The 21,623-nt window shown below is 57.9% G+C and overlaps 2 protein-coding genes across 4 annotated transcripts in view; one reads left to right on the plus strand and one right to left on the minus strand.

Moving 5' to 3' along the window:
- PDZD9 (PDZ domain containing 9) lies at positions 1–16,363 on the plus strand. Of its 3 annotated transcripts, XR_004952499.1 has the most exons (5): positions 1–3,715; positions 5,389–5,571; positions 9,535–9,724; positions 12,687–13,418; positions 14,042–16,363. XR_004952499.1 is itself a non-coding variant. In XM_036225612.1 (4 exons), the coding sequence occupies exons 1-4, from the start codon at positions 3,685–3,687 to the stop codon at positions 13,081–13,083; spliced, it is 801 nt and encodes a 266-aa protein (XP_036081505.1). In that variant the 5' UTR covers positions 1–3,684; the 3' UTR covers positions 13,084–16,363. The 3 variants fall into 3 exon arrangements, 1 of the variants encoding a protein (XP_036081505.1); XR_004952500.1 differs by lacking the exon at positions 5,389–5,571; XM_036225612.1 differs by having other exon boundaries at positions 12,687–16,363.
- The window catches only part of LOC107516078 (cytochrome b-c1 complex subunit 2, mitochondrial), an 18,429-nt gene continuing 10,910 nt past the window's right edge, over positions 14,105–21,623 (minus strand). Inside the window, exons 10-14 of the mRNA XM_016155490.2 lie at positions 21,257–21,456; positions 19,213–19,293; positions 17,469–17,545; positions 15,211–15,364; positions 14,105–14,373 (exon numbers count right to left, since the gene is read on the minus strand). Of these exons, the coding sequence (XP_016010976.1) occupies positions 14,290–14,373; positions 15,211–15,364; positions 17,469–17,545; positions 19,213–19,293; positions 21,257–21,456 (596 nt within the window). The 3' untranslated portion in view covers positions 14,105–14,289. The remainder of the gene's footprint in view (positions 14,374–15,210; positions 15,365–17,468; positions 17,546–19,212; positions 19,294–21,256; positions 21,457–21,623) is intronic.

Here is a 21,623-nt window from a genome sequence, read left to right on the forward strand (position 1 = left end):
GATGGCTGGAGTCGGGGTACGGGGTGGGGTCGGGGCGTCGACACGGAGACCGCCACGGCCGCAGAGTGTGAGGCTCGGGGCGAGGCTGCTGCAGACCGAGGCAGGAGCAGGTGCCGCGCGCGCTGCGGAGGCGGCGGGGCCCGCCGCGGGGCTTCGGGGGCCGCGATGCGGAGTTGGGGTTCTGTTCTGAGGCCCTGCAGCGGGAGTGTCCTGGGAGGCGAAGTAGCCCGGGGGAGAGAGCCGCGCGGCCGTGGCTGGGACGAGAGCGGGCAAGACAGGCAGACGGACGATTTGGACGCTTCGTAGCCAGAGGAACCGGTAAGGGGGGAAGGGTCGAGAGAGAGGACTTGGGAATGACTCTTAATTCCTTGGCCTGAGTATCCGGCTGTGCGCTGATAGTCTTTACTGCTTGGGGCCAGAGCAGAGGTTTAGGTTGGACAGAGAAACGAAAAAGAAGAAGAAAGAACGTTGCCGTGGTTTGTTAGCGATGCCGATGGTCGCTGGGTCTCCAGCTCAGCTGTCCAGTGCGGGATTCCTTTCCGGATCCAGCTCTCTCTTCCTGGATCGTCCGCCGTGCAGCACACAGAGGAGACACTCACTTTCTTCTTGAATGCCACCTGGGTTCGTCTCTAGAAAGACCTGGAACAGTGACATCTGTGTCTATATTTGGAATGCCGACTCGTCTACAAAACTCAGCAGGTTTCAGATTCCACCCAGTTCAACAGCCTGGCGGAAATGCAGTTGCCAGTGTCGTCATGGATAAGCACCGATTTGACAGGCTCTTCGAACATTGGTCTCTCCAGCGGTACCGTGGATAGGAGTTTTGAAAAATTATCATACCATTTATTTCTTCTGCCACAGAAATCGGCACAAGCTGATTTATATATTCCAGGAATTCAGATGTATATAACACATTAGTACAGGAAGTCTTCACTTTTTTTTTTTTTTTTTTTTAAGTAGAGAACTTTGATGGAGCCATAATCTTGGCTTCTCGTCTGGTGTTTCTATTGCCCAGTAATAGAAGAAACTCCAAACTGTACAGCTGTGAATTCTCAAATGATGTCCACTGATGTTCACCACCGGGCCGTTAATGAGAATCCCATCAACTGTGAAATTTTGGAACAATTTGCCTCTTCTAACTCCAACTGAGCGGAATGATGATGACTTGATTTTTATGTTTAAAAAATGCTAGCTTAGAGCCCTCTACCCAGGCGGCACCTCCCAGTCCCTGCTGCCTCTGTCCCTCCACAGAAGGTTCCAGATTTAAGATTAGAGCACAAGAACAACCAGTATGGAATTTAAGTTTAAAACATTTTTACCAGATTAATGGCTCTATATCACAACAGATAATGGGAGAGGGAGGGGTGGGCAGGGACCATTACTGTGTCTACAGGGTTCCCATTAATCCTGTTTTTAGCCTCATAGTTCTCTCTCCTCTCCCAAAACCTGGTGTTTCGAAGTCCCAGGTCTCCCCAAGATCTGTGGGACAGATCAGTTCCCTCCTCTGTATTCCGTCTAGAGTTTAGTAGAGACAGTCCCCAGGCCTGAGCGAGAGGTGGTGTGATGACTCGAACTTGGGACAGTCCTGTCGCCTCTCTAGGCCTCTTGCCCTCGGCTTCAGTAGTAGAGCCTCTCCATCCTCACACTCACTCCTGAGCAAAGCAGGCGGGACTTCTATTCAGAGAAAGGATGAGCCATGAGGCTCCTTAAGGAAGAAAGTCCCTGCAGATGCGGAGAACATAGCAGGCCCCCAGGAGGGAGCTGTGCTGGTGGCTGGAGTCATAAATAGCCATCGTGCGCTGTTTAGGGCTGTGAACTTAGCATACTTCATCGTGATGGACGGCGGGCCTTGGCCCAGCTGAAGCCGACTCTGAATGGGACCACTGGGAAAGCCGTGGAGGACCGTGCGATCACTCTGCTCTTTAAGGAATATCTTCAGCCCGACAGGATAAAGACACACCGTCCCTGGGGGTCAGGTTGTCGTGCAGACCCAGAGTGTGGTGTGTATGGCCCCGGGGGGAGGGGGGGCTTCTGGGATTAGATATGTCAAAGACAAATTCGGAGATTAACAGCTTGTGCCTGTATCCGCTGGAGCCGACATGAGGTCGTCCATCAGTGTGCAGGAAGTTTCTAGTGAATGCTCTCGGGATCCAGCCCGCGGAGGAAGGAAGCAGGATTGGGCAGAGGGAGCAGCGTGGCTGTGGGGCAGTCCCGGGAAGCTCGGGGCGGATGGCTGTTCGAGGTTTTGAGCTGGGGTGGAGGGGCCAAGCCCCAGTATCCTTGCGTGGGGATGCAGGCTGCCCCAGGAATGGGGCGTGACCTTGGACGAGGTGGCGCTTAAGCCAAGGACAGTTCCTCGAGAGGGCTGGCAGCTGGGATCAGTCGGCCTTCCCGCGACCTTCCCAGGGGCTGTGGGCCAGGCCCGTCAGTCCTGAAGGGGGTCTGCGCAGCAGGGCACAGCGGCCCGAGCGTTTGTCCCCTGCGACTCTACCCATCACTGTGCCCTTGGCATGTGCCCCACGGACTGTTCTGAGCCTGGGATGGACGGAAGGCGGTGGAGGCCCCAAGCCAGCAGCCACACGCGAGACTCCCCCCGCAGGACCGCGACAGCCCCTGAGCTTCGTTCCCACAGACTCTCCCCGCTGCCCCACCGGTGGGAAAACCAGCAACGGGGTGCGTCGTCATGGAGCCAACTTGGTGTCTGGGCAGATGCTCCTCCAGATGTTCGGGAGGAGGCCTCGGTCATCTGTCACAGGCGCCACCTGCAGGAGACTCCCCGAGGTTGAGAGTGGCAGCTGTCCATGTCCCTCTGCATCAGCGTCTGCGCCCCAGGCTCTGTCCAGCAGGAGCCCCGCCCTGGGTCACTGTCCAGGGGGGCCGCAGCAGCCGCGGATTGCGCTGCGACCCGCAGGGGTTTCCCTGGCCGTCTTCACACACTGCCTGGCGCCCGATGGCGCTCCGCGGAAGGCAGGGTGCAGGGTGCCTGGCCTGTCGTCAGTGCGGACGACCACGGCGACGCCTCGATTCCGCTGTCTTCTGTTTCCTCCGAATTCTTTTGTGATAGTTTACATTTTCCTGAAATTGCCCACGTCATGTTTTGTAACCCGCCGTTCCCAGACGCCGGCCCTGGCCTCTGCCGTCTGCCGCCGTGACCCCGGCACCAGGCTGGCGCAGGCGGCCAGTACATATTTGTCGCTCGCGTGACTGAGCGTGGGAGGACGGCGATGTTAGGGACAGGAATTCGTTTCTCCCCGATCTGTGACTCATTTTTTTCCCGGCCGCCCTTGGCCTCTTCTCATTCAAAACGACACACAGCGTGCAGACCCGGCGCAGTCGGAGCCGTGGCTGTAACGACGTCGTGAGGTGCCATCCCGGGCGGCCGTCCCCGCGCTGAGCTTCCTCCAGGACCCCTCGCCGGAGTGTTTGCAAGAGTGGGTGCGACCCCCCGGGAGCCGGGCGCTGTGCTGGTCCCCGCAGGCTTGCCTCCGCCCACCCGGACTGTCGCACTCCACTTTCGAGGGTCCATGGAGGTGCTGGGGGGAGCGCGCCGCCTGCGGCCGGCGGGGCGCCCCGGGGAGCGCCGGGGGCGGGGCCGAGGCTGGCCCCTCCCCCCAGGTTCCAGGCAGTTGGACGCGCTCGGCTTGGGCTGTGGGAGGCCCCGCTGCGGCCTGCCCTCCCGGGGCCATGGAGAAGCCGGCCAAGAAAAGCAAGAAAGGTACCGGGGAGCGGGGGAGGGCGAGGCCCTGGGACCAGGCCTTCCCCGCGTCCCCGCTGGGAATGGGGACGTCGCGCGTTCACCGGGCCGCCTTTCGGGGTGCAGCCCCGAGCGCTGACAAACGGACGCCCACGTTGAACCTCCGCCACAGTCAGGTCGCGGCACTGTCCCCCCACACGCACGCACCAGTGACCCCGCGCTGTCCCTTGGCCGCCAACCCTTCCCCCCACCCTGGTCCCCACCACTCCTGATCCGTCGCCTCTGGTTTGGCCCTTTCCGTGGACAGTGTCCTGACCATGGAATGACCTAGAGCGCAGCCTGGTGAGTGGCACCTTTCACGGGCCCCTGCCGTCTCTGAGACGTAGATCACGTGGTACGCACGTCAATGTGCAGGCGAAGCTGGTGCTCAGACCCAGCCTGAGCGGCCACTTCGCCGCCTGCGGGAACCAAGGCCCGGGGAGGGGCCGGCCTGCTCCCAGGGGCTCCTACAGTCCTGAAAAGCCTCCGCAAGCGGTGCCTGCGTCACACCAGGTCCCCTCGTGCAGACGGTGCCTGTGGTTTGGGACGGCGAGGTCAGAGGCTTACCCCGCCAGCCCCCCACAGCGGGGTGGGGGAGCAGGGGAGCCCCTAACTCTGCTTGGGGAGGTCCACTGAGCCCCCCAAACACCAGCCATATGGATGCGGCAGAGGCTTGGCAAGCAGCAGTCGGTCGCTTGTCCTTAAGGAATGATGCGCGCAAAATGCTTGGACATGTAAAAAACCCCCCATCTTCCCCAGAAGTTTTCCGTGTCCTGAAAATGAATCCCCAGCATCCTCCTGTCTGGGAGAATGGCCTGTTTTAAGTCACTCCCCGGTCTTCAAAATCAGGCCGAGCGCTCTAGGAGCCGCCCGAACCCCTCCCACCCCCTTTTGTCCCGGGTTCCCCTCCAGACGCTCTTTCGCTGCTGGGCAAGGCCACCGTCACTGCCAGGACAAGCTTGGGGACCGCAGGAACCCTTTCCCATTTCCGCTCTGGATCCCACAATCCATGCCCCACTCAGCAGCCAGGGAGGCTTTTTGCAACGCAGATCACTCGTGTCCTGCAGACGCCCAGGTGGCTCAGGCAGCGAGCTGAGCCGGAGGCAGCAGGGGCGTCTGCCTCGGCCCTCCCTGCCACCCCTACTGGTCCCCTTCCAGCTCCTCCGCCTAAATACTTCGTGCTGGCCCTTTCGACCTCAGTTCACATTTCACCGGCTCTGTGAAGCCTGACCACGGTCCCCACCGGCCCCTCGGCCTCCTGCCGGCCGTCTTCGGAGCCTCCCGTGCTTGTCCCGGCCGCAGCTGTTACTCAGCATGTCTATACACAAGCCCGGTGGCTGTGTCTCCTCCACGAGGCGGGAGGATCCGTGGGGACAAGTGCTTCCCGAATCAGTGAATACTCGTCAAGCGAATGGAGAATAGCAACCAATATTAATCGGACAGTCACAGTGTGCTGACCACACGAACACCTCTAACTGTCCTGTTTCTCATAACGGCCCTCCGAGTGGGACACCTTTATTGTCCTCGCTTTACCGCTGAGGAAACTGAGGAATAAGAGGCTGACTGCCCTCGGGGTCCGGCTTTAGGACCCCAGTGCCCATGGTCACGCTGCCGCCTGGGCGAGGGACTGAGGCGCGGCTCCCTGTCCTTACTAGGAGGACCGTCGGTCGGCTTCCAGGTCAGGTCGTCGGTGCACAACTTGAGCAGGACTCTGGAGACCAGACTCACCGTGGGCAGCATGGGGCTGGGCCTGATCATCATCCAGCACGGGCCCTACCTCCAGATCACGCACCTCCTCAAGAGGGGGTCTGCCGCCAAGGACGGGAAACTCCAGCCAGGTGACGGGGTCCCCCTGCCTCCCCCCCGGGTGCCTTCGGGGAGGCTCAGGTGATCAGGTTTTGTTTGGTGTGACCGTGACGCCGATGGAGACACTGTTGGAGGGCTAAGGGCCACGCGGCCGCCATCCCGTATGTGACCCTCACTGCTGTGAATTCCGACAGTGACCCTCTGGGTAGGCACTGCTATCACCCCCTTCTGTCCGTGAGGAGACTGAGGCTCCCCGTCCAGTTTCAGCCCCGGGGGGTGCGAACGCAGGCAGGGGCGCCCCAGGGCTCCCAGCCATCTGAGGGACGAGACCTCTGTCCCCGTCATCCTTAGTGTTTAGGCGCATGGCCTCATTTCACCCTCCCGACAAACCCCGAGGGTCTGCATGAGGTGGCCTCGCAGAGAAGGACTTCAGAGAGGCAGGGACCTGCCCACAGGTGGAGCAGCCTTGCACCCTCGGGGTTAGACGCGCAGCTGCGCCAGGGCCACCCTGCTTCTCGTCCTCGGGCTGGCGGGTTTCCCGCCCAGTTCAAGGGTGTTTCCCAGTGTCGCTCAGCGCCGGGCGCTGGTGTGCTGCGGGGAACCACCCTGCGTCCGCAGACCTGAATGCAGGCCCGGGCTCTGCCACCCTGGTTCTGCGACCTGCGACCAAGGCCTTTAACCTCCCAGGCCTCGGCCGCCTCGTCTCTGAGTGGGGTTAGCACCCCCGTGGTCGGAGGTTGCTGGAATTGGGTAGGTTTCATGAAACGCTTTGAAACCCGCAGCGCCGTCAAAGGACCGGCGATTGCTCCCCTCGGCTGTCCTCGCTTAGGGATCTTCTCGACTCGCGTCTCTTTTTTTTTTTTAATAAAAACGATCATGGCACGGGAGCCCCAGCGGATTCAACCGCTGGCTTGCAACTCCAGCCACCTGTCAGAGTCACCAGGGGAGCTCGCGACCCCGGGACACCTGAGCCACACCTGCCCGGAGGCCCCGATGCGGTTGGGGCGAGGTGGGGGCAGCGCAGTCCTCGGGCTGGAAGCTCCTCGGGCGACTCTCGCTGCAGCGAGGCTCAGCAGCGGCGGCTTAAAGAGGGAAGTAGGTACGCGACACGGGCCCGACACAGCTCACCTCGCCTGAAAATCCAGCACCGCTCCTCGGCCCTGGGGACCAAGTCGCCAGGGCTGGGGGCCTCGGACCTTGCAGACCAAAGCGCTCCACGCGTGTCCTCCGCGGCTTCCCCGGGGTCAGGGGACAGGTGCAGGCCGGCCGCCAGAGTGCAGGGCGCCCACTCCGTGGGTGGGGCAGGAGAGTTTCTGTGCACACACAGCAGCAGCAGAATCTCGGGTGGGGCTGCGGCTAGCGGGCTCCCCGGGGAGCGCGGCAACCTGGGATCGGGCTCTTCCGTCCGGGCTCCACGGCTAGCAGATGAAGGACGAGCGTTTGTCCCAGGTCTCGCGCAAGGTGTCTCCACATCGATCATCTCCGTTAACTTTGCGGCACCCCTGGAAAGCAGATAATGACAGGAAGGGGCTTAGGCAGATGAAGTGACTTGGTCACCACACAGAGCCAAGCAGCCGGAGCGGGGGCTGCCGAGAAAGCCCCCCACTCGGGCCCGAAACGAGACTCAGCACAGAGGAAGGCCAGCGCCCCAAATCTCCTCCTGATGCGTCAGCCGCTTCTCCTGGATCGCGGCTTCGGAGACCGAACTTGGTCCTTTGGGCAGTGCTTGAGATGCGGGGGTGACAGTTCTAGAAACCTGACAGTTCTCGGGCCCTGTTCCTTCCCAGCCTCGTTATCATCCCTGTGCTTTAAACTTCTTGCCTTCGGGTTTCGTCTTGATTTTATAAGAGGGTTTCATAATAGGGTTTCGTCTTGACTTTCTAATTTAGTTCAGGGTTAGTTTCTTTGGGACAAACTTGAAATTCCTTGAGCCAGTATGGCTTTAACACACTCTGGAATCCAGAAGAAATTAAAATGGCTTTGAAGGTAAATTCTACTCAGGTACCGGCCGCCGCCCCCCGAGTGACTGTCTCCTGCGTGCCGGCCGGCGCGGGCATCCTGCGAGGCGCCAGGCTTCCGTGCCGAGCCCAACAGGCGTGGGCTCCAACCACATGGAGCTCCTGGCGCTTTCGGCCTGCTTGGGAGAGCCGGAGCAACACAAATAAATAAATCTATTTTTCGGCAGCGGCTTGGCTGCTGCAAAATCAATTTGACGTAGGTAGCCGAAACAAAGCTGACGCGGTGTGGCTCCCGCAGCCCACGAGAACGGGAGCAGGCCCGTGTGATGAGGTGGGGGCGGGGGTAACGCCGGACTGGCGTGTCCGTGGGGAGGGGGCGTTCACACCCCTTGCCGCAGCGATCACCTGCGCACAGCGACACATTTGGTTTATGGCCAGGACGGGCAGGGACCCAGGCCGCTCATGTTCTGCCCTCAGGATAAGTCACCCCTCGACGACATAACTGAGCAGAGTGTCGAGCCACAGCGTTCGGCTGTAAACAAACGCTCCTTCTCACATCAGGCCAGCACCCACCCCGTGAGCGTCCAACGTCCACGGGGCCGCAGCCATGCCGGCCGCCGGGCCGGAGCAGCCTCGTTTGGCTCCCTGGTTCGCGGCAGGGACTGGCTTGGTTTTGCCCTCAGTTACTTTTCAAGAGCCAAAGAGAAGGTTCTCCACCCCCTCCTAAGCGTCCGCTCTCTCCGCCGCGGGGAACCTCCGTTTCTGACAGGAGGGAGCTCTACAGGAACGCATCGCCGGCGGTCCTGGGGGATTGGCGTGCGCCCCGGTCACAGGTCACAGCGCACGGGTGCAGGACGGGGGAGGAGCTTGGCCCGGGCCCTTGTCCTCTGAGGCTAGGCTTTGGCCGCCTTGGAACGGGGGTGGCCGAGGTGGCGCTAGCTTCCCACGCATGGCTGGGCACCCATCCTTCGGGACCAGGCTGGAGTGGCTTCAGCCTGTCGTCAGGTCTCCGTGACCACTGGGCAGGATGTTAGCGCTGGTGAGACCTGAAGACCGAGGTTCCAGCCAGCGCGCGTCCGTCCTCAGGAGGCCACCTCCCTGCGCTGCGTCCTCCCTCGCTGGACACCCGGCAGCGGTCAGGGTTCCTGAGGAACAGGACAGAGTCTGGGAAGGCACCGAATTTAGAGCACGGAGTCCGGAGGAGCTCCGGGGAGGGCGGGAGGGCCGGGCTGGGGCAGCGGTGAGAACCAGCACCACGGGCCGCGTGGAGCGCCCGCCCCAGGCCGTGACCCGGCTGCGGGGGAGTGGGGGGTGGGGGGGCCCATGCCCTGGCCGCCGCGGGCTGGGAGGCCGGCGCAAGCGAGTAACAGGTCTTTTCAGCATCCAGCTTGGGGGTTCGGGGGCTTGCGGTCAGGATGCGGTTTCTTCCCGCATGGCGGGGCTCGCGTCCTGAGTAGGGTGCCGCCGTCAGATCCCTCTGACCCGACGTGCTCCCTGCACGCACGTCCCACTTTAATTAAAGCTGCTCATTGCCCGCGGCTTCCTGCCCTCACCTGCTGGGCAGACGAGAGCGAGGGCCCGGCACTTCCCGGCCCGCCCACCGTGGAGGGCGCGGGAAACCGCCCAGGCGTGCTAGGAAGGACGTCGCTCAGTCACTCATCCATCCCTCGGTGCGAGGGGCTTGTTCTTTAACAGGAATAGCCATTCCTTTTATCTGAAACAAACACATTTTTAGAATCCTAAAGGGCGCTTCAGGTTACAGATGGGATACCCCTGTCACACCAAGCACTTCAGAAAAACACGACGTGACATCCGCCTTTACGTGGCTGTTAAGCGACAACTTGCGTGTATTCCTTATAGTGCAAAGGACGCCCATGCCCCTGGGATGGTCGTTGTTATTGAACAAAGGCCGCAGCCTGGTTTTGGCTCCAAATGCGCCGGCAATCTGAACACAGAAGAGGCTCCTCCCAAGAAAACGGCAAGGGGCGCCCCTTACGTCACCCGCCTAACGCTGCTGCCCACCTTCTCCCTCCGCAGGTGACGTTCTGATCAGCGTGGGCCACGCCAACGTGTTAGGATACACGCTCCGCGAGTTCCTGAAGCTTCTGCAAAACACCAGCACAGGGACAGTGCTGCAGATCAAGGCTTACCGGGACTTCATCGACATCCCCCAGGAGTGGCGGGAGAGATACGACCTGATCCCTGAGACCAAGTTCCCAGTCACGCGGTGAGCGCCTGGGGGGCGTCGCATGGGCGGGGCGGGGCGGGGGGGATGGAGCTGCCCTGGCGGCTTTCTCCATCTTCTCGGACGGGGCGGTCTGCAGGGCCCAGCGTGAGGAAGAGCGCGCCTGGACCCGAGTTAACCGCCCGCCAGGCCGCTGAGCCCCTTTCCGTCGGCCCTTGCGCACGTGCCGGGCCCCCCGCTTCCTCCCTGGATCCCGATAACGTGTAAGGCCTGTAGGCCGGCGCCATCCCAGCAAACCCGGCCTGCGCGCAGGTCCCAAACGCGTGGAGGGTGGTACGGGACGCCCCGTCCCCTGGCCTCCTCGGCCTGGCCCCCGTCGCTGGACCACAGGCCTGTCCGGGCGTCCCCAGCCCCTGCGATCCGCTCGGCTCGGCTCCTGGGCAGCAGCGGGCGCGGCCCCGCCGTCCTGCCCTGGCCTCCGCGCTCGGCCCGTGACCTCTGGGCGCTGCCTCCTGGTCTCGCCCAGCCTCGGGGGCCTCCGGGGTCAGTCTTTCCGCTCGCTCCTCTTGATATCCAAGGCGACGTCCACGATGCCCGCGGCCTCCACTGTTAACCACACGCTCAGAATTTTCAAAACTTTGCTGTCTAAACTTGTACATCTAAACGCCTACTCGACATGTCCATGTGGAGGTACCATAAACCCCTCAAACTCATCATGTTTACAGCCAAAAGTCTCCTCCGATCCCCCAGCGGCGCCGTCACCCCGGGGGGCTCTGTCCGTCTCCCCCCCCCCCCCCGCTCCCCAGCACTCGCTGAGACCTGTCGTTTCTCCGTCCGACTCTCTCTCCGGCCATGACCGTCTGCCCAGTCCAGGCCACCATGCCGTCTCCCTGCAGAGACACTGGTCCCCTTCTCGTTCTCTAAGGACCATGACCCTTTTACGATGCGAACGTGACCATGACGTGGCCCCTTAAAGTCTTGAAGACCTTCTTTGGTTCTCGGGGGATAAAGGAGGAACGCCTGCGTTCTGTGCCGTCCGTCTGTCCGTCCGTCGGTCTGTCCAGGGTTTGGCGGGCGCCTGCCCGCCCCCGCCCCCAGGCTGCTCTGCCCGGCGCGGCTCTCTGCCTCGGGGCCTCTGCGCCGCTCCTCCTCCGCACCAGGCCTGGCACCCGCCTTCCCTCCTCCGTGCGGGCGCCCGGGGCAGACCTCTGGGCTTCCCCGGAGGACGCGTCCCAGCAGCCAGGCCCACCCGCCCCCGCACGTGCCCTCCTTCCGTGCCTTTATCCCGATTTCGGTTAAGTCATCCGCGTGTGACGGCTGCTTGACTGTGTTACCACAGGACTTCCCGAGCTCGAGGGCTCATTTGTTCAGTGCATGAAAACGGAACTCGGGCAGAGCTGGGTCTCTGCGCTGGTTTGCCCCTGGACTTCCTGCAGAGGCGGGAACATTCTGGATCTGTGCTGTCCCCCGTGGGAGCCCCCAGCCCACGGGGCATCGCGCACTTGAAGGGAGGACGCGCAGCCGAGGACCCGTACATCGCACACGGAATCCAGCAGCTGCGCGTGGCTGGTGGACCTGTGCCAGGTGGGGCGCCGGCTCTCAGGCCTGAGCTTAACCGTTTGCTTCTAGAACGACGACGTTCTAAGCATTTCGATTAGAGTTTGAGATTCAGAATATTAAAAATCTAGGGATGAACTGTTCAAAAGCAAAGATGAACGCAGGATAGCAGGATGCTAAACCTTAGGAACACCACGGAGCACGTTCTGACTCCCTTCTTGGTGAAGTCAAGTGCTCATGTCCAGGGCGCCTCGGTGACCCGTGTGAGGGGCCAGGGAAAAGGCTCCCGTCACGAGGCCTGTGGCCCGTCCCAGGAGAAGGCGCCACATACGCTTGGGCGGCCTGAGGGCATGAGAACCGTGCTGCCACCCCTGACTCCGCTGGCTTGTGGCTTTTCTAATGCCAGCTTAACAGGGCCCGCCCCCCCCCCCCCCCCGTCCTGTATGGTCCCCTAATAGTTAGATGGTATGCCCCTTGCAGTCTGAAACAGGAAGAAGGTACCTGGCATTTTTTTTTTTTTCACTCGTGTGCCGTTCGGGAAGCCTTGGGTGTGTCTGCAGGCGTCGTTCTTGTCCTTAGATCTTCTGACTCGCCCTGCACGGCACTAAATCAAGGCTCGAAGAAAATCACACGATTTAAGACTAGCAGAGGCGCTCAGTTAAAAACGATTAAATACGAATTGCGTGTCACCAGAAGAGAGACACGGTGGGAAACCCTTGTGCAGATTCTGGGAGCCGGCAAAACAGGCAGACCCCCGAGGACGTCGGCGACTTCCTGGCGAGCCTGACGGGTGGGGAAGAAAGCTACTTCCTGTGTCCTTGTAGCAGGACAGAAGGGACCGGAAGTCCCTTACCCTAAGGATCTAGCTCGGGATCTCCCAGGCAACAGCACCAGGAATGGGGGGCGGGGGGCAGGCCACCCGTTCAGGGAAGGAGCGGCGGCGGCAGGCTTCGCAGGCATCGCCCCGGGTTCAGCGATCAAGGAAGTCGAGGGTTGAGGGAAGTTACAAAAAACCTTAAAACCTTCTGGACGGCAACGGGGCGGGGGTGGGGGGAGAGCGAATGACCAGACACATCTGGGTCGGAGGGCGTTCTACAAATCCACACTTTCAACCCGAAAGAGAGGCAAAGAACGGTGCTTAGGAAGGAGAAAAAGACTCCGATTTACCCGTGACTAGCACACGGAAGGGCCGCGCGCCCCGCTGTTCACCTTGCGAGCTGGGAATACTGTTACTGCCGACCGCCGGGGCCCCCCGAGATTTGCGTTCCGGGGGGGACAGGCTGGCGTGAGGCTGCGCAAAGCTTTTCAAAGTGGTGTGGAGCAGTCCCGGGCGGTCTGACCTACCACTGTCCTCTCGCGAGCCACAGCGGGCCGCGAGGCGTCTCGTCAGGGGACAGGGAACGCTCAGGTGCTGAGCACCCTCTCTGTTCGCCTTTCTTTTTCACAGCCCCAAACAGAAAACTGGGCAGACCAAAGACGACCACAGCACCGGCAGCGACGACGAAGATGCGGTTTCGGATAAAAAGCTCAAGTATTACAAGTCCCCGCAGGTGCCCGGGCAGAGCCCTGCGCGGAGGCCCATGTCCATCTCCAGGGAGTGGCACAGCTACAAGAAGAAGAGCCACACGGTCAGCGTGGGCAAGAACAGCGACTGCGACGTGGTCATCCACCGAGACCACAAGAAGGACGTGAGGGCACCCTCCCCGTACTGGACCATGGTGAAGCGCGACAGGGACAGCTCGTCCTCCTCCGGCTCCTCCGCCTCGGACGCCTTCTGGCTGGAAGACTACGTCCACACCGAGCGGGGCAAGGCTCAGCCCGCGCAGAAGCCCGCGAAGCAGTAGTTGGCGTTCTGCCGTCGCGGGGCATGTCGCGGGGCACGTCCCGGGAGGACGGCCCGGCTCCGGGCGCGGCGCGTTCCTGCCGCGCTGCTCGGGGCGTGTGCGCTGACCGACGGGGTCTCCTGCACGACTGTCTGAAGCCTTTGGACCTCCTGCGCCTGGCAGCCGAAGACTGCCCTGGGCTGTCGCAGGCCTCACAAACGTCACTCTCAGAACAGCGGCATCCCTGAGATCACCGAGACGTCCCTTTCCCGGAGGGGTGTCTCCTTCTAGAAGACGCAGCCGAGCAACCCCGTGTGAGAGCGTGAGCACGCGGGGAGGGGGTGGCGCTCTTTCAGGTAGGTACCTCCTCGTCATTCAGGCGCTTAGTTTCTCGTTTTACAAACTTCAAGCTCCCTTACGTAACAGAGGTTTTCTGGCTCGTTATTCCCACTAGAATTTTTTCCCCCTTTCTACCCTACTTTTACTTTGCACGTTGAGTTGATAGTTTACTCGAAAGAGGACAGAAACAGATGAGGGAGAAGGAGATGAGAGGTAACAGAAGTCCACCACGAAGAAGATAAAGCAGATGCATAAAACGGAACAGTGGCAATACAGGGTGTGACCGGTGGGGAATCTGATTTCCAGAAATCACTCTAAGGCAAAAAGACAAAAGGGGTAAAACCCAGACCATCTTACTGTTCTTACCCAAAAGGAGAGACTTTTAACTGCTTTTATTTTAAAAAGCCACCCACAGTCTAGGGCCACGCCATCCTGAACGAGCCCGATCCCATCTGAAGCTAAGCAGGGTCGGGCCTGGTTAGTCCCTGGATGGGGGACCCCCACGAAGACCAGGTGCTGTAGGCTTTTTTTTTTTTTTTTTAAAGCCACCAGTGATAACCTGGAAATAGTCACTCTGACAGCTACTTGGTTTTAGCTTTGATAGCTGCTGATGCTAATTCTATCCGTTTCTTCTTTACAGCATCTAAAACAAAGACTTCAGCAGCTAATACTTCTTGTTTGTTAGAAGAAATACAAGAAAACATTTAAATAGGATATTTTATTGAGTTTAGGTTAGCTGGGACAATTACCTGCATTTATACTTTTTAAGATATTTCATTCTCATTAAAAAAAAAAGACAAATGTTATATTAGAGACTTCTGACTTGCACGTGTCTGCTGCTCTGGGTTGAGAAAATGTCCAGCTCTCCCCTGCAATGTGTTTTCAGGGTTACAACTCATCGACGAAGGGTGTATGTCCCAGATTTCCACTCGCTGCCATTGACTTCTGCCCAGAAACAAACTTCTTTGCAGCCTTTAAGAAAACAAACCAAACAGACAGAAAGTTAATAGAAATAAGAAAATGCGTTATCAAGTACATACACTTGTTTATTCTGTCATTTAAGAGTTTATGGACATGACGTTCTAAGCCGCAGTCCTGTGACAGCCCCCTGCGGAAGCTAACCGCGAGGGGGTCGGGCCCTCTCATCTATGACAGGACCGCAGGCGACGCGCCGCCGCCCGTGAGCGCTCCGCCGTGTGTGACTGAGCCGGCGCCGTGTCGGCGTGAGGGCCGCTGCTAAACGCCCCGGGACACTGCGAGACAGGGCGGCGTCGGCCTCAGGAGGGGCTGCGCTGTTCTGTTTAATGAGCTTGTTGGGCAGGGTCAGGAACACAGAAAGAGGGAGAAGGCATGTTCCTGGCTCTCGAAACAACTCATCTTGTAGGAAATAATACACGTGGAAAAAAAAAAAAAGAAATAGAGCGAGCGCAGGAGAATGTCTTAGGTGAGAAGATGAACGCGAACCTCGAGGTGCCGGACTCGGAAGGCCCGGCAGGAGAAGGGTTGATTTCTCGGCAGTGAAAAGGAGAAAGGACAAACCTGACTATTCGGTTGAATCAAGAAACTGCCAATATTCGACTCTTCTTGACCCTGAGAACTTAAACTGCTTTGCCGTGACGGTCGCCTAGCTGAACGAGGAAGATGCGCGTTCCCTGAGCTGGCGAGGAGGCGACCCGCAGACCTGCTGGCGACGAGCGCTCCTGCCCCCGCACCGCCTGACACGCGGCCCGCGGAGGCTCACGCACTCCTTCCGAACCGGGCGTTACGGTCGAGTTATTGATGTGAAATCCTAAGTTGTCGTTTGCTTACACTTATGACATCGGCGTCAGCTACCGAGTCGATCTGCTGCAGGACCGCGGACGGCGGCATGTAGGAGCCAGCGACGAGAGCCTGGCAGCCAATCTCATCCAGGAAACCGTCAGAGGACTCCACTGACATCAGGTACCCGGCCTTCAGCTTGTTCCTGTCCGTGAGAGGTGGAAAGGTGGAGGCCAGCTTCACAGAGCCAGGAAATTTTCTAAGTACATTCCCAAACTCTCAAAAATGTTTCGGTAAATATGCAAATTCATAACTTTGAAATCTTACAGTGCTAAAGGCCTTCATTCTAATTTCTTTGACTCAACTATTTTATTATTTCCATTATCATTTAGAAAGCTGTCAAAACAAGATTATAGTAAAAACTCAACAGATTGCCTTTGGATTTTGGACAGGAACTTGGTTCTAGTTAAGACTATTGTAACGTGAAGTTCTGATTAGTGAAGTAACTCCTGCCTCCCGATAGGATTCTGGTGATAATTTCAGGCATTTCTATTGAAGAAAAATAACCACATCGATTATGAAGGCGGGGTCCACTTAGCCGAATATCGTGTGCTAATTCTGTAGCTATCCCAGCCCCAGCCCCGTTTTTTGCGGGGATTTGTGTCTCTGAGGGTAGGACACACGGAGCAGGCAGGTGGGTAAGGACAGTGTAGGTCTTATAAATCCTTGTAGCTTAAATGTGGGCACAAAAGCATCGAAATAAAACCAAATCCGATTCATAATTCTAGGAAAAAGATGTTTTTCAATAAGGCGCTTGAGTTATTTACCTCTCAAATAAACTATCCTCTTTTGGCACTCTGTGGCAATACTTCCATCTGAACATAATTCCAGTGTAATGAGGCAATTTCACCACACTGTCAGCTTAATTTTAAAAAGACTTCGCCTGCAGCGAACTTCACCCAGAGGTCACTAGCTCGCCCCCCGGCGGCGACACCTCACTCCCTCTCACTACGGGAAGACTAAGCGCCTTACAGGAACAAGTGTCAACTCCATCAAAATGGCAGAAAACAAACGTTCTTGACACTGATGACCGAAATTCCATTTTCTGCATGTTGCCATACCTTGTAAAAACTGCTACGCTTATTAAATAAGAAAAACATATTTTCTTAAATAAATTGGATTTGAAAGATTTTTCTTCAGTAAACCTGCGTTTCAATCTGCTTCCCCGTGGTGTGCGTGTGTCTGGTCCCCCGGAGCGGCCCCCTCGCAGCCCCTGGCTCCACAGACGCCACGTTTATGAAGCGCACTGTCGCTGTTCGCGGCAGGCGAGTGCTTCGGGTGTCCCCGCCAGGCTGTCACACTCGCCTGTGGGCATTACTTACTCCAGGCCGTTTGAGGTTCAGGATCCACATTTTGTCCTAGCCAAACTTGAACGTCCTAAGCGGCTGCATGAAAACGCAAGCCGATGTCCAACTCTGACCCGAGTCTGTCCCTCTCAGCTGAACCCCCAGAGCTACTGAGTCGGAGCTGTCCCTAGCGCTTTCAATGGGGGGCACTGGGAATTTAAAATCACCAAATAATTTGAACCCAATATTTCGATCTTTTAACCAGATATATTTTTTCGGTCTAGCAAATCATTAAAGAGAAAAAAAAATGCCAGCAGTCATGGTCCTCACATACTGGCGGTACGATTATAAACTGGCACGGCCTTTTTACATTGTGACTGTTAAATATAAAAATATTATACACACACACACATTTTAAAGCAGAGCCTTTCATTATGTTGGTGACTTCTGACCCAGTGGGACTCTACACCAAGAAAGCAATATGAAATACAAAACTGTTTTGAGTGCAAAAAGAAGTTTAAAGTGCGAAGACAATGTCTCTAGTTTATAATTCCCAAGTGCAGAGAATGTCCAATAAGTGTATTTGGATACACCAATTAATATTGTTTATAACATATTTTCAGTAATCTGAATAAAGGGAGAAACATCATTATAATCTTAAAAAAAGTAATCACTGGTAGGGAATGAAATCATTTTTGTCTTTTTTATGTTTATAATTTCTAGAACACCTATTAAATGTAAGCATATACATTTAAAAATGTTTAAAATGCCCAAGAAAATTAGCAAAATGTTAACGATTTTTTGTATCTTTGGTAGTAGGATATGAGTGTGCTTCCCTTTTTTTAAAAATGCTTTTCTGTAGCTTTCGATCCTTTTGTGCACATATTACAATGTTGTTCTAACCAGAAAAAATACAGCTTTCAAACGCCTGAAACACAGCACACCGCGAGGCCTGGGACTCACTTGGCTGCCTGGACATTCGCACTGGGGAGGTGTCCTTGAGCGATTGTTTTCACCTGGCTGTAGGCGGCCTTGATCACCTAGGAGAGAGATGAGGAGGTGGCCCTCTGTGTGACCAGGGCCGGCCTCCCGCAGCCAAACGCGCCCCACGGAAGACGGCAGACGCGCGGCGGCGGCTTCGCGGCAGGCCCCGGCGGAGTGCGCCCGAGTCCCCGTGTCCCTCCCCGTGTCCCTCCCCGCGTCCCTCCGTGCTCCCCTCTCTCCCCGCGCTCCACAGAGCAGCCGTCCGCGCGGCTTCCGGTGCACGAGCAGCGAAGCTTCTGACAAAAATTTGTGGCAGAGGATGGCCCAGGGGTTAGGAAAAGCAAACGATGGACTCAGAATCACCTATGAAGAACAAGCACTTACTCCAACATTTCCCCAGACTCTCCAAGTGTGAAGCGATGGACACTGCTCTCTGTCACTAGTCACTAAGAAACCAGCCCCCTGGACGGTGGATCTGTGTCTGTCCAGGCTTGGGGGAGCTGCGGTCACACGTCAGTGCGCTGGCCCTGGTTCTCTCCATCCCGACCCTGCTACGGTCCCCCCACTCTGGTCCCCCCACTCGCCGAGTCCAGGCCCGTTTCCCGTCGTGTCAGCTGCCCATCTCCGCGGCCGCACCGCAGACGGGGAAGGAACCCCGATCTGCGCCGCCTCTGACGTCCTGCACCTGACGAGCCCGACCTGAGCCTCGAATCGTGCCACCCTAACCGCCCGTGCACCGAGCTCCAGCTCCCCGGCCGCTCCGCCCTCTCCCCGTGCGCCAGGGGCCGATCTGTGCGCCTGCGCTCGCGCGCTCTTGCCAGCGTCCCAGCCCCTCGGAGCCCCTCGTCCCCCTGAGCCGCCTCCTCTGCCAGCCTTCAGCCTGGGACCGACCCCACTACTCGCCTCCCCCGCTGCCCGCTCAGGCGAGGAAGGACCACACGTGAGAAAAGCGGCGAACCAGGCCCGTCTGCACCACGCGCCTGGGGTCACTCGTCTGCGGCCGAGTCTGCGTCTGCGTCTGCCTAGTCGTCTGCCCCCTGGGGACGCTCCCCCGGCTGAGACGCCCGCCTGGACGTAGGTCGTGCCGGCTCCTGCGTCCTCAGACTCCACGCACTCAGTTTCCCATCTCCGACGTCGGCCCCACCCCCTTCCTCCAGTGTCCCCCTTCTCGAGCCACCACCCACGAGCCACCACCCACGCCCTGCAAGGCTGCGCCCCGCCTGCCGGCTGGGCCTGCGCCTCCTCCCTTGCCTTCTCCCTAAGTGCGCGGCTCAGTTCGCTCTCTGGCGCGGACTGCCACGTCGCCGGTGCTGTCCCCGGCTGCCAGACCTCCCGGGCCTCTCCGCGGCAGCGAAAGGGACGCCAGCCCAGAGCAGTGCGAACGGCGCAAGTCACGCTCCGTCTGACCTGCCAACTGTGTCGTCTCCTCTCCTCCCTCCTGTCTTCCTCGTCACGGGGCGGTGTCTCCCAGAACTCGAGCTCGTCTCCTTCTGCAGTCGTTCTGGCCCCGACTGGCCCTCCCCCGAGTTCTGAACTGCCCCCCCCCCCCCCGCCCCCAGAACCACGACGCCCGGGACGCGCTCCCGCCTGTCCGGGAGCCGTGGCGCACGGCTGCAGGTTTCCCTTTTAGTGCCACGCAGAGCTGAGGAGCGACGGCGTCCAAACGGCCCACGTTTAAACTGAACACGTGTGAGTGCGGAAATCCTGTGAGCACACGACTTACGTCTGCAGCAGATGCGGCCTGCGAGATGGTGTAAATGCCGAACAGTCCGGAATCCGAGTAACTGGCATTAAAAGCGGACACCTGAAACACAAAGAAAGGTCACCGGCTGTCATCTACCCAGGGTTCCCCACGGTTATCTGGGCAAAACCTGAATCTGCGTAGTACAAGCCAAATGGGCTCACATTTCCCTTGACCCATCACCTGTCCAGGGCTGGAGTGTTCTACGCCTCTTTCAGAATGACGACGGCTTGGCTATCTCTCGTTTAAAGCTCCCCAAGACACCTTGCTTACTGTCCTTTATGTAGAGTATTTTCTAACCGTGTGCGACAACTCAAGTGTACTGCAAACACCAACTCGTGAACATTATCATCACTAGAGACGCGACACGGCTGAGCGGCCCGGGCCGTGGGCTTTGGCGTGACTCTTCTGGCTTCTCCCCCCGGCTGGTGGCGACCTCCCATTCGGCAATGCACCCGCCTCCCCTACAGAGTCGAAGGGTTAAGGAGAAACTTCTGCTCGGGGAGCCCGGAGGCCGTCACACAGACGTCCGTCCACGGCGGCACAGAGTGCAGCCTCTGGATGATAGGCGAGCTGCCCTCTGGGCGGTGTCAAGCCCCTTAAGGTGACACAGCTGCCCACAGTGTTTCCTTCAAAATAATGACATTTATGCGGGCCATTTACATGATAGCCCTGAGCTGTGACTAAAAACACAGACTTCCAGGTTCCCGCAGCAGATCAACTCACTGGCATGGTACCCCGCACACACAGTCCGGGAGCCCACAGTTCTGACGAGGGTCTGGGGATTTTTATAAAACAAGAGCATAAGAAGAGAGGCACTTCGATTACTTGAAGTTTCGTTACGGTTCTGAGACTATCCTATTCACGCTCCAAATTTCTGGCCAAATGTGTCATTGGATTAGAATTAAACTCTAGCCACCCAAAAGCATCGCTAATAATTCAACGGTGAAGGAAAGAAAACAGAGCATGACATGAATCAGGAGAAAGAAAATCTGGAGGAAATTTTAAAAAGCAGCAGCTGAATTTAATAATTTAAGATGACGGTTTTCAAACTGTGCTCCGGGGAACCCTAAGGCCCTCTACGGATCCCAAGGGTTCACTGTCCAGCGAGCCTTCCATACCTCCTGAAAAGCAAACACTTTTGTGCTGGGCACTGCAACTGGGATATCAGATCAGAAGGCTCCTCTGACGAGAACATCTTAAACTGCCACTCGAGTGCTAGACAGAGGAATACGGAGGGAAGACGGGTCTTCATGTGCACTTGTGTGAGATGCCAGACTTACTAAAGCATGACGCGCCCTGTGCCAATTCTGCTGCTGAGGTGATGAATACTCTATCCTACTACTCGATACACGTGTTACTTTTAAAGGCTCATCACTGAAGATAAAGTAGGACGCAGTATTCTGGGCAGATCGTGGTCACTCACTGAAACTCTGCTGGTTGACGCTTTACTCTCTTGGTTGGAATGTCATTATTTTGAAGGCTTTAGCACTTCCCTGTCATAAGACGCTGTCTTCCAGAGTAACATGACTGTTCGTTACGATTTCCTGGTGTCCGGCCTCGGGGCCGGATGACCCAGCCCAGCCCTCGCGTCAGAAACCGTTCCACAGCTCGCATTCCTACCACCGGAGGAGCCTCCTGGGCTGCACCTATCTGCACTTGGTTGGAAAACATGACGAGCAACGAAAGTCCGGAAGCCGCCACGAGAACAGAAGGGGACAGAGAAAACCTAGGAACAAAAGACTAACTGGAACACAGGGGAATGTTTGATATTTAAAACTACCCTAAAGGGAGAATGTGACTTCCTGACTTTTTAGGCATTCATTCTTCTTCCTATTTCAGGATAACTGAAAAACACAGTACGTTTTTGAGAGACCCGCGGCGGTACTAAAATCGAGCCTGCCTGTTGCTTCAACTTCACAAAGATTTTGTGTTCATCTTGAATTCTAAGAGCGGATCACTACAATCAGGACGTCGGAAACGACGAGCCTGTGAGAACGAAGGGGGCTGCCAGCTGCTCACTCACGTCAAACGGCTGGTGGACTCCCTTGGCGACGGCCTGGTGCAGAGGGCTGGTGGCATTGCTGCCCCTCTTGACGTGCGGGCCAGCGCCGAGGACGTGCTGGAGGACGCTGAACGCGTTTGCTTCGGGGCTCCCGGCGGCAGCACTCTCTGCCACGAAAGCCGCGTGCACGAGGCTGTCTCCGTTCTGCTCTCGGATTTCACCTGCGGCCACGTGAGGAGAGGGCGAAGAAGAAAGTGGCTTGGTCTCCACGGCCTTACTCTCCAGCACTCTCTGGGACGCAGTATGAACCCACTAAGATGAAGCCTTGCTGTGGCCCAGCGCTCTTCCCGCGCCATCCGCCCCCCGCCCCCCCAAACCATGTCCCATA

This window comes from Rousettus aegyptiacus, unplaced genomic scaffold (genome assembly GCF_014176215.1).
Source record: "Rousettus aegyptiacus isolate mRouAeg1 unplaced genomic scaffold, mRouAeg1.p scaffold_m13_p_8, whole genome shotgun sequence".
NCBI lineage: Eukaryota > Metazoa > Chordata > Mammalia > Chiroptera > Pteropodidae > Rousettus > Rousettus aegyptiacus.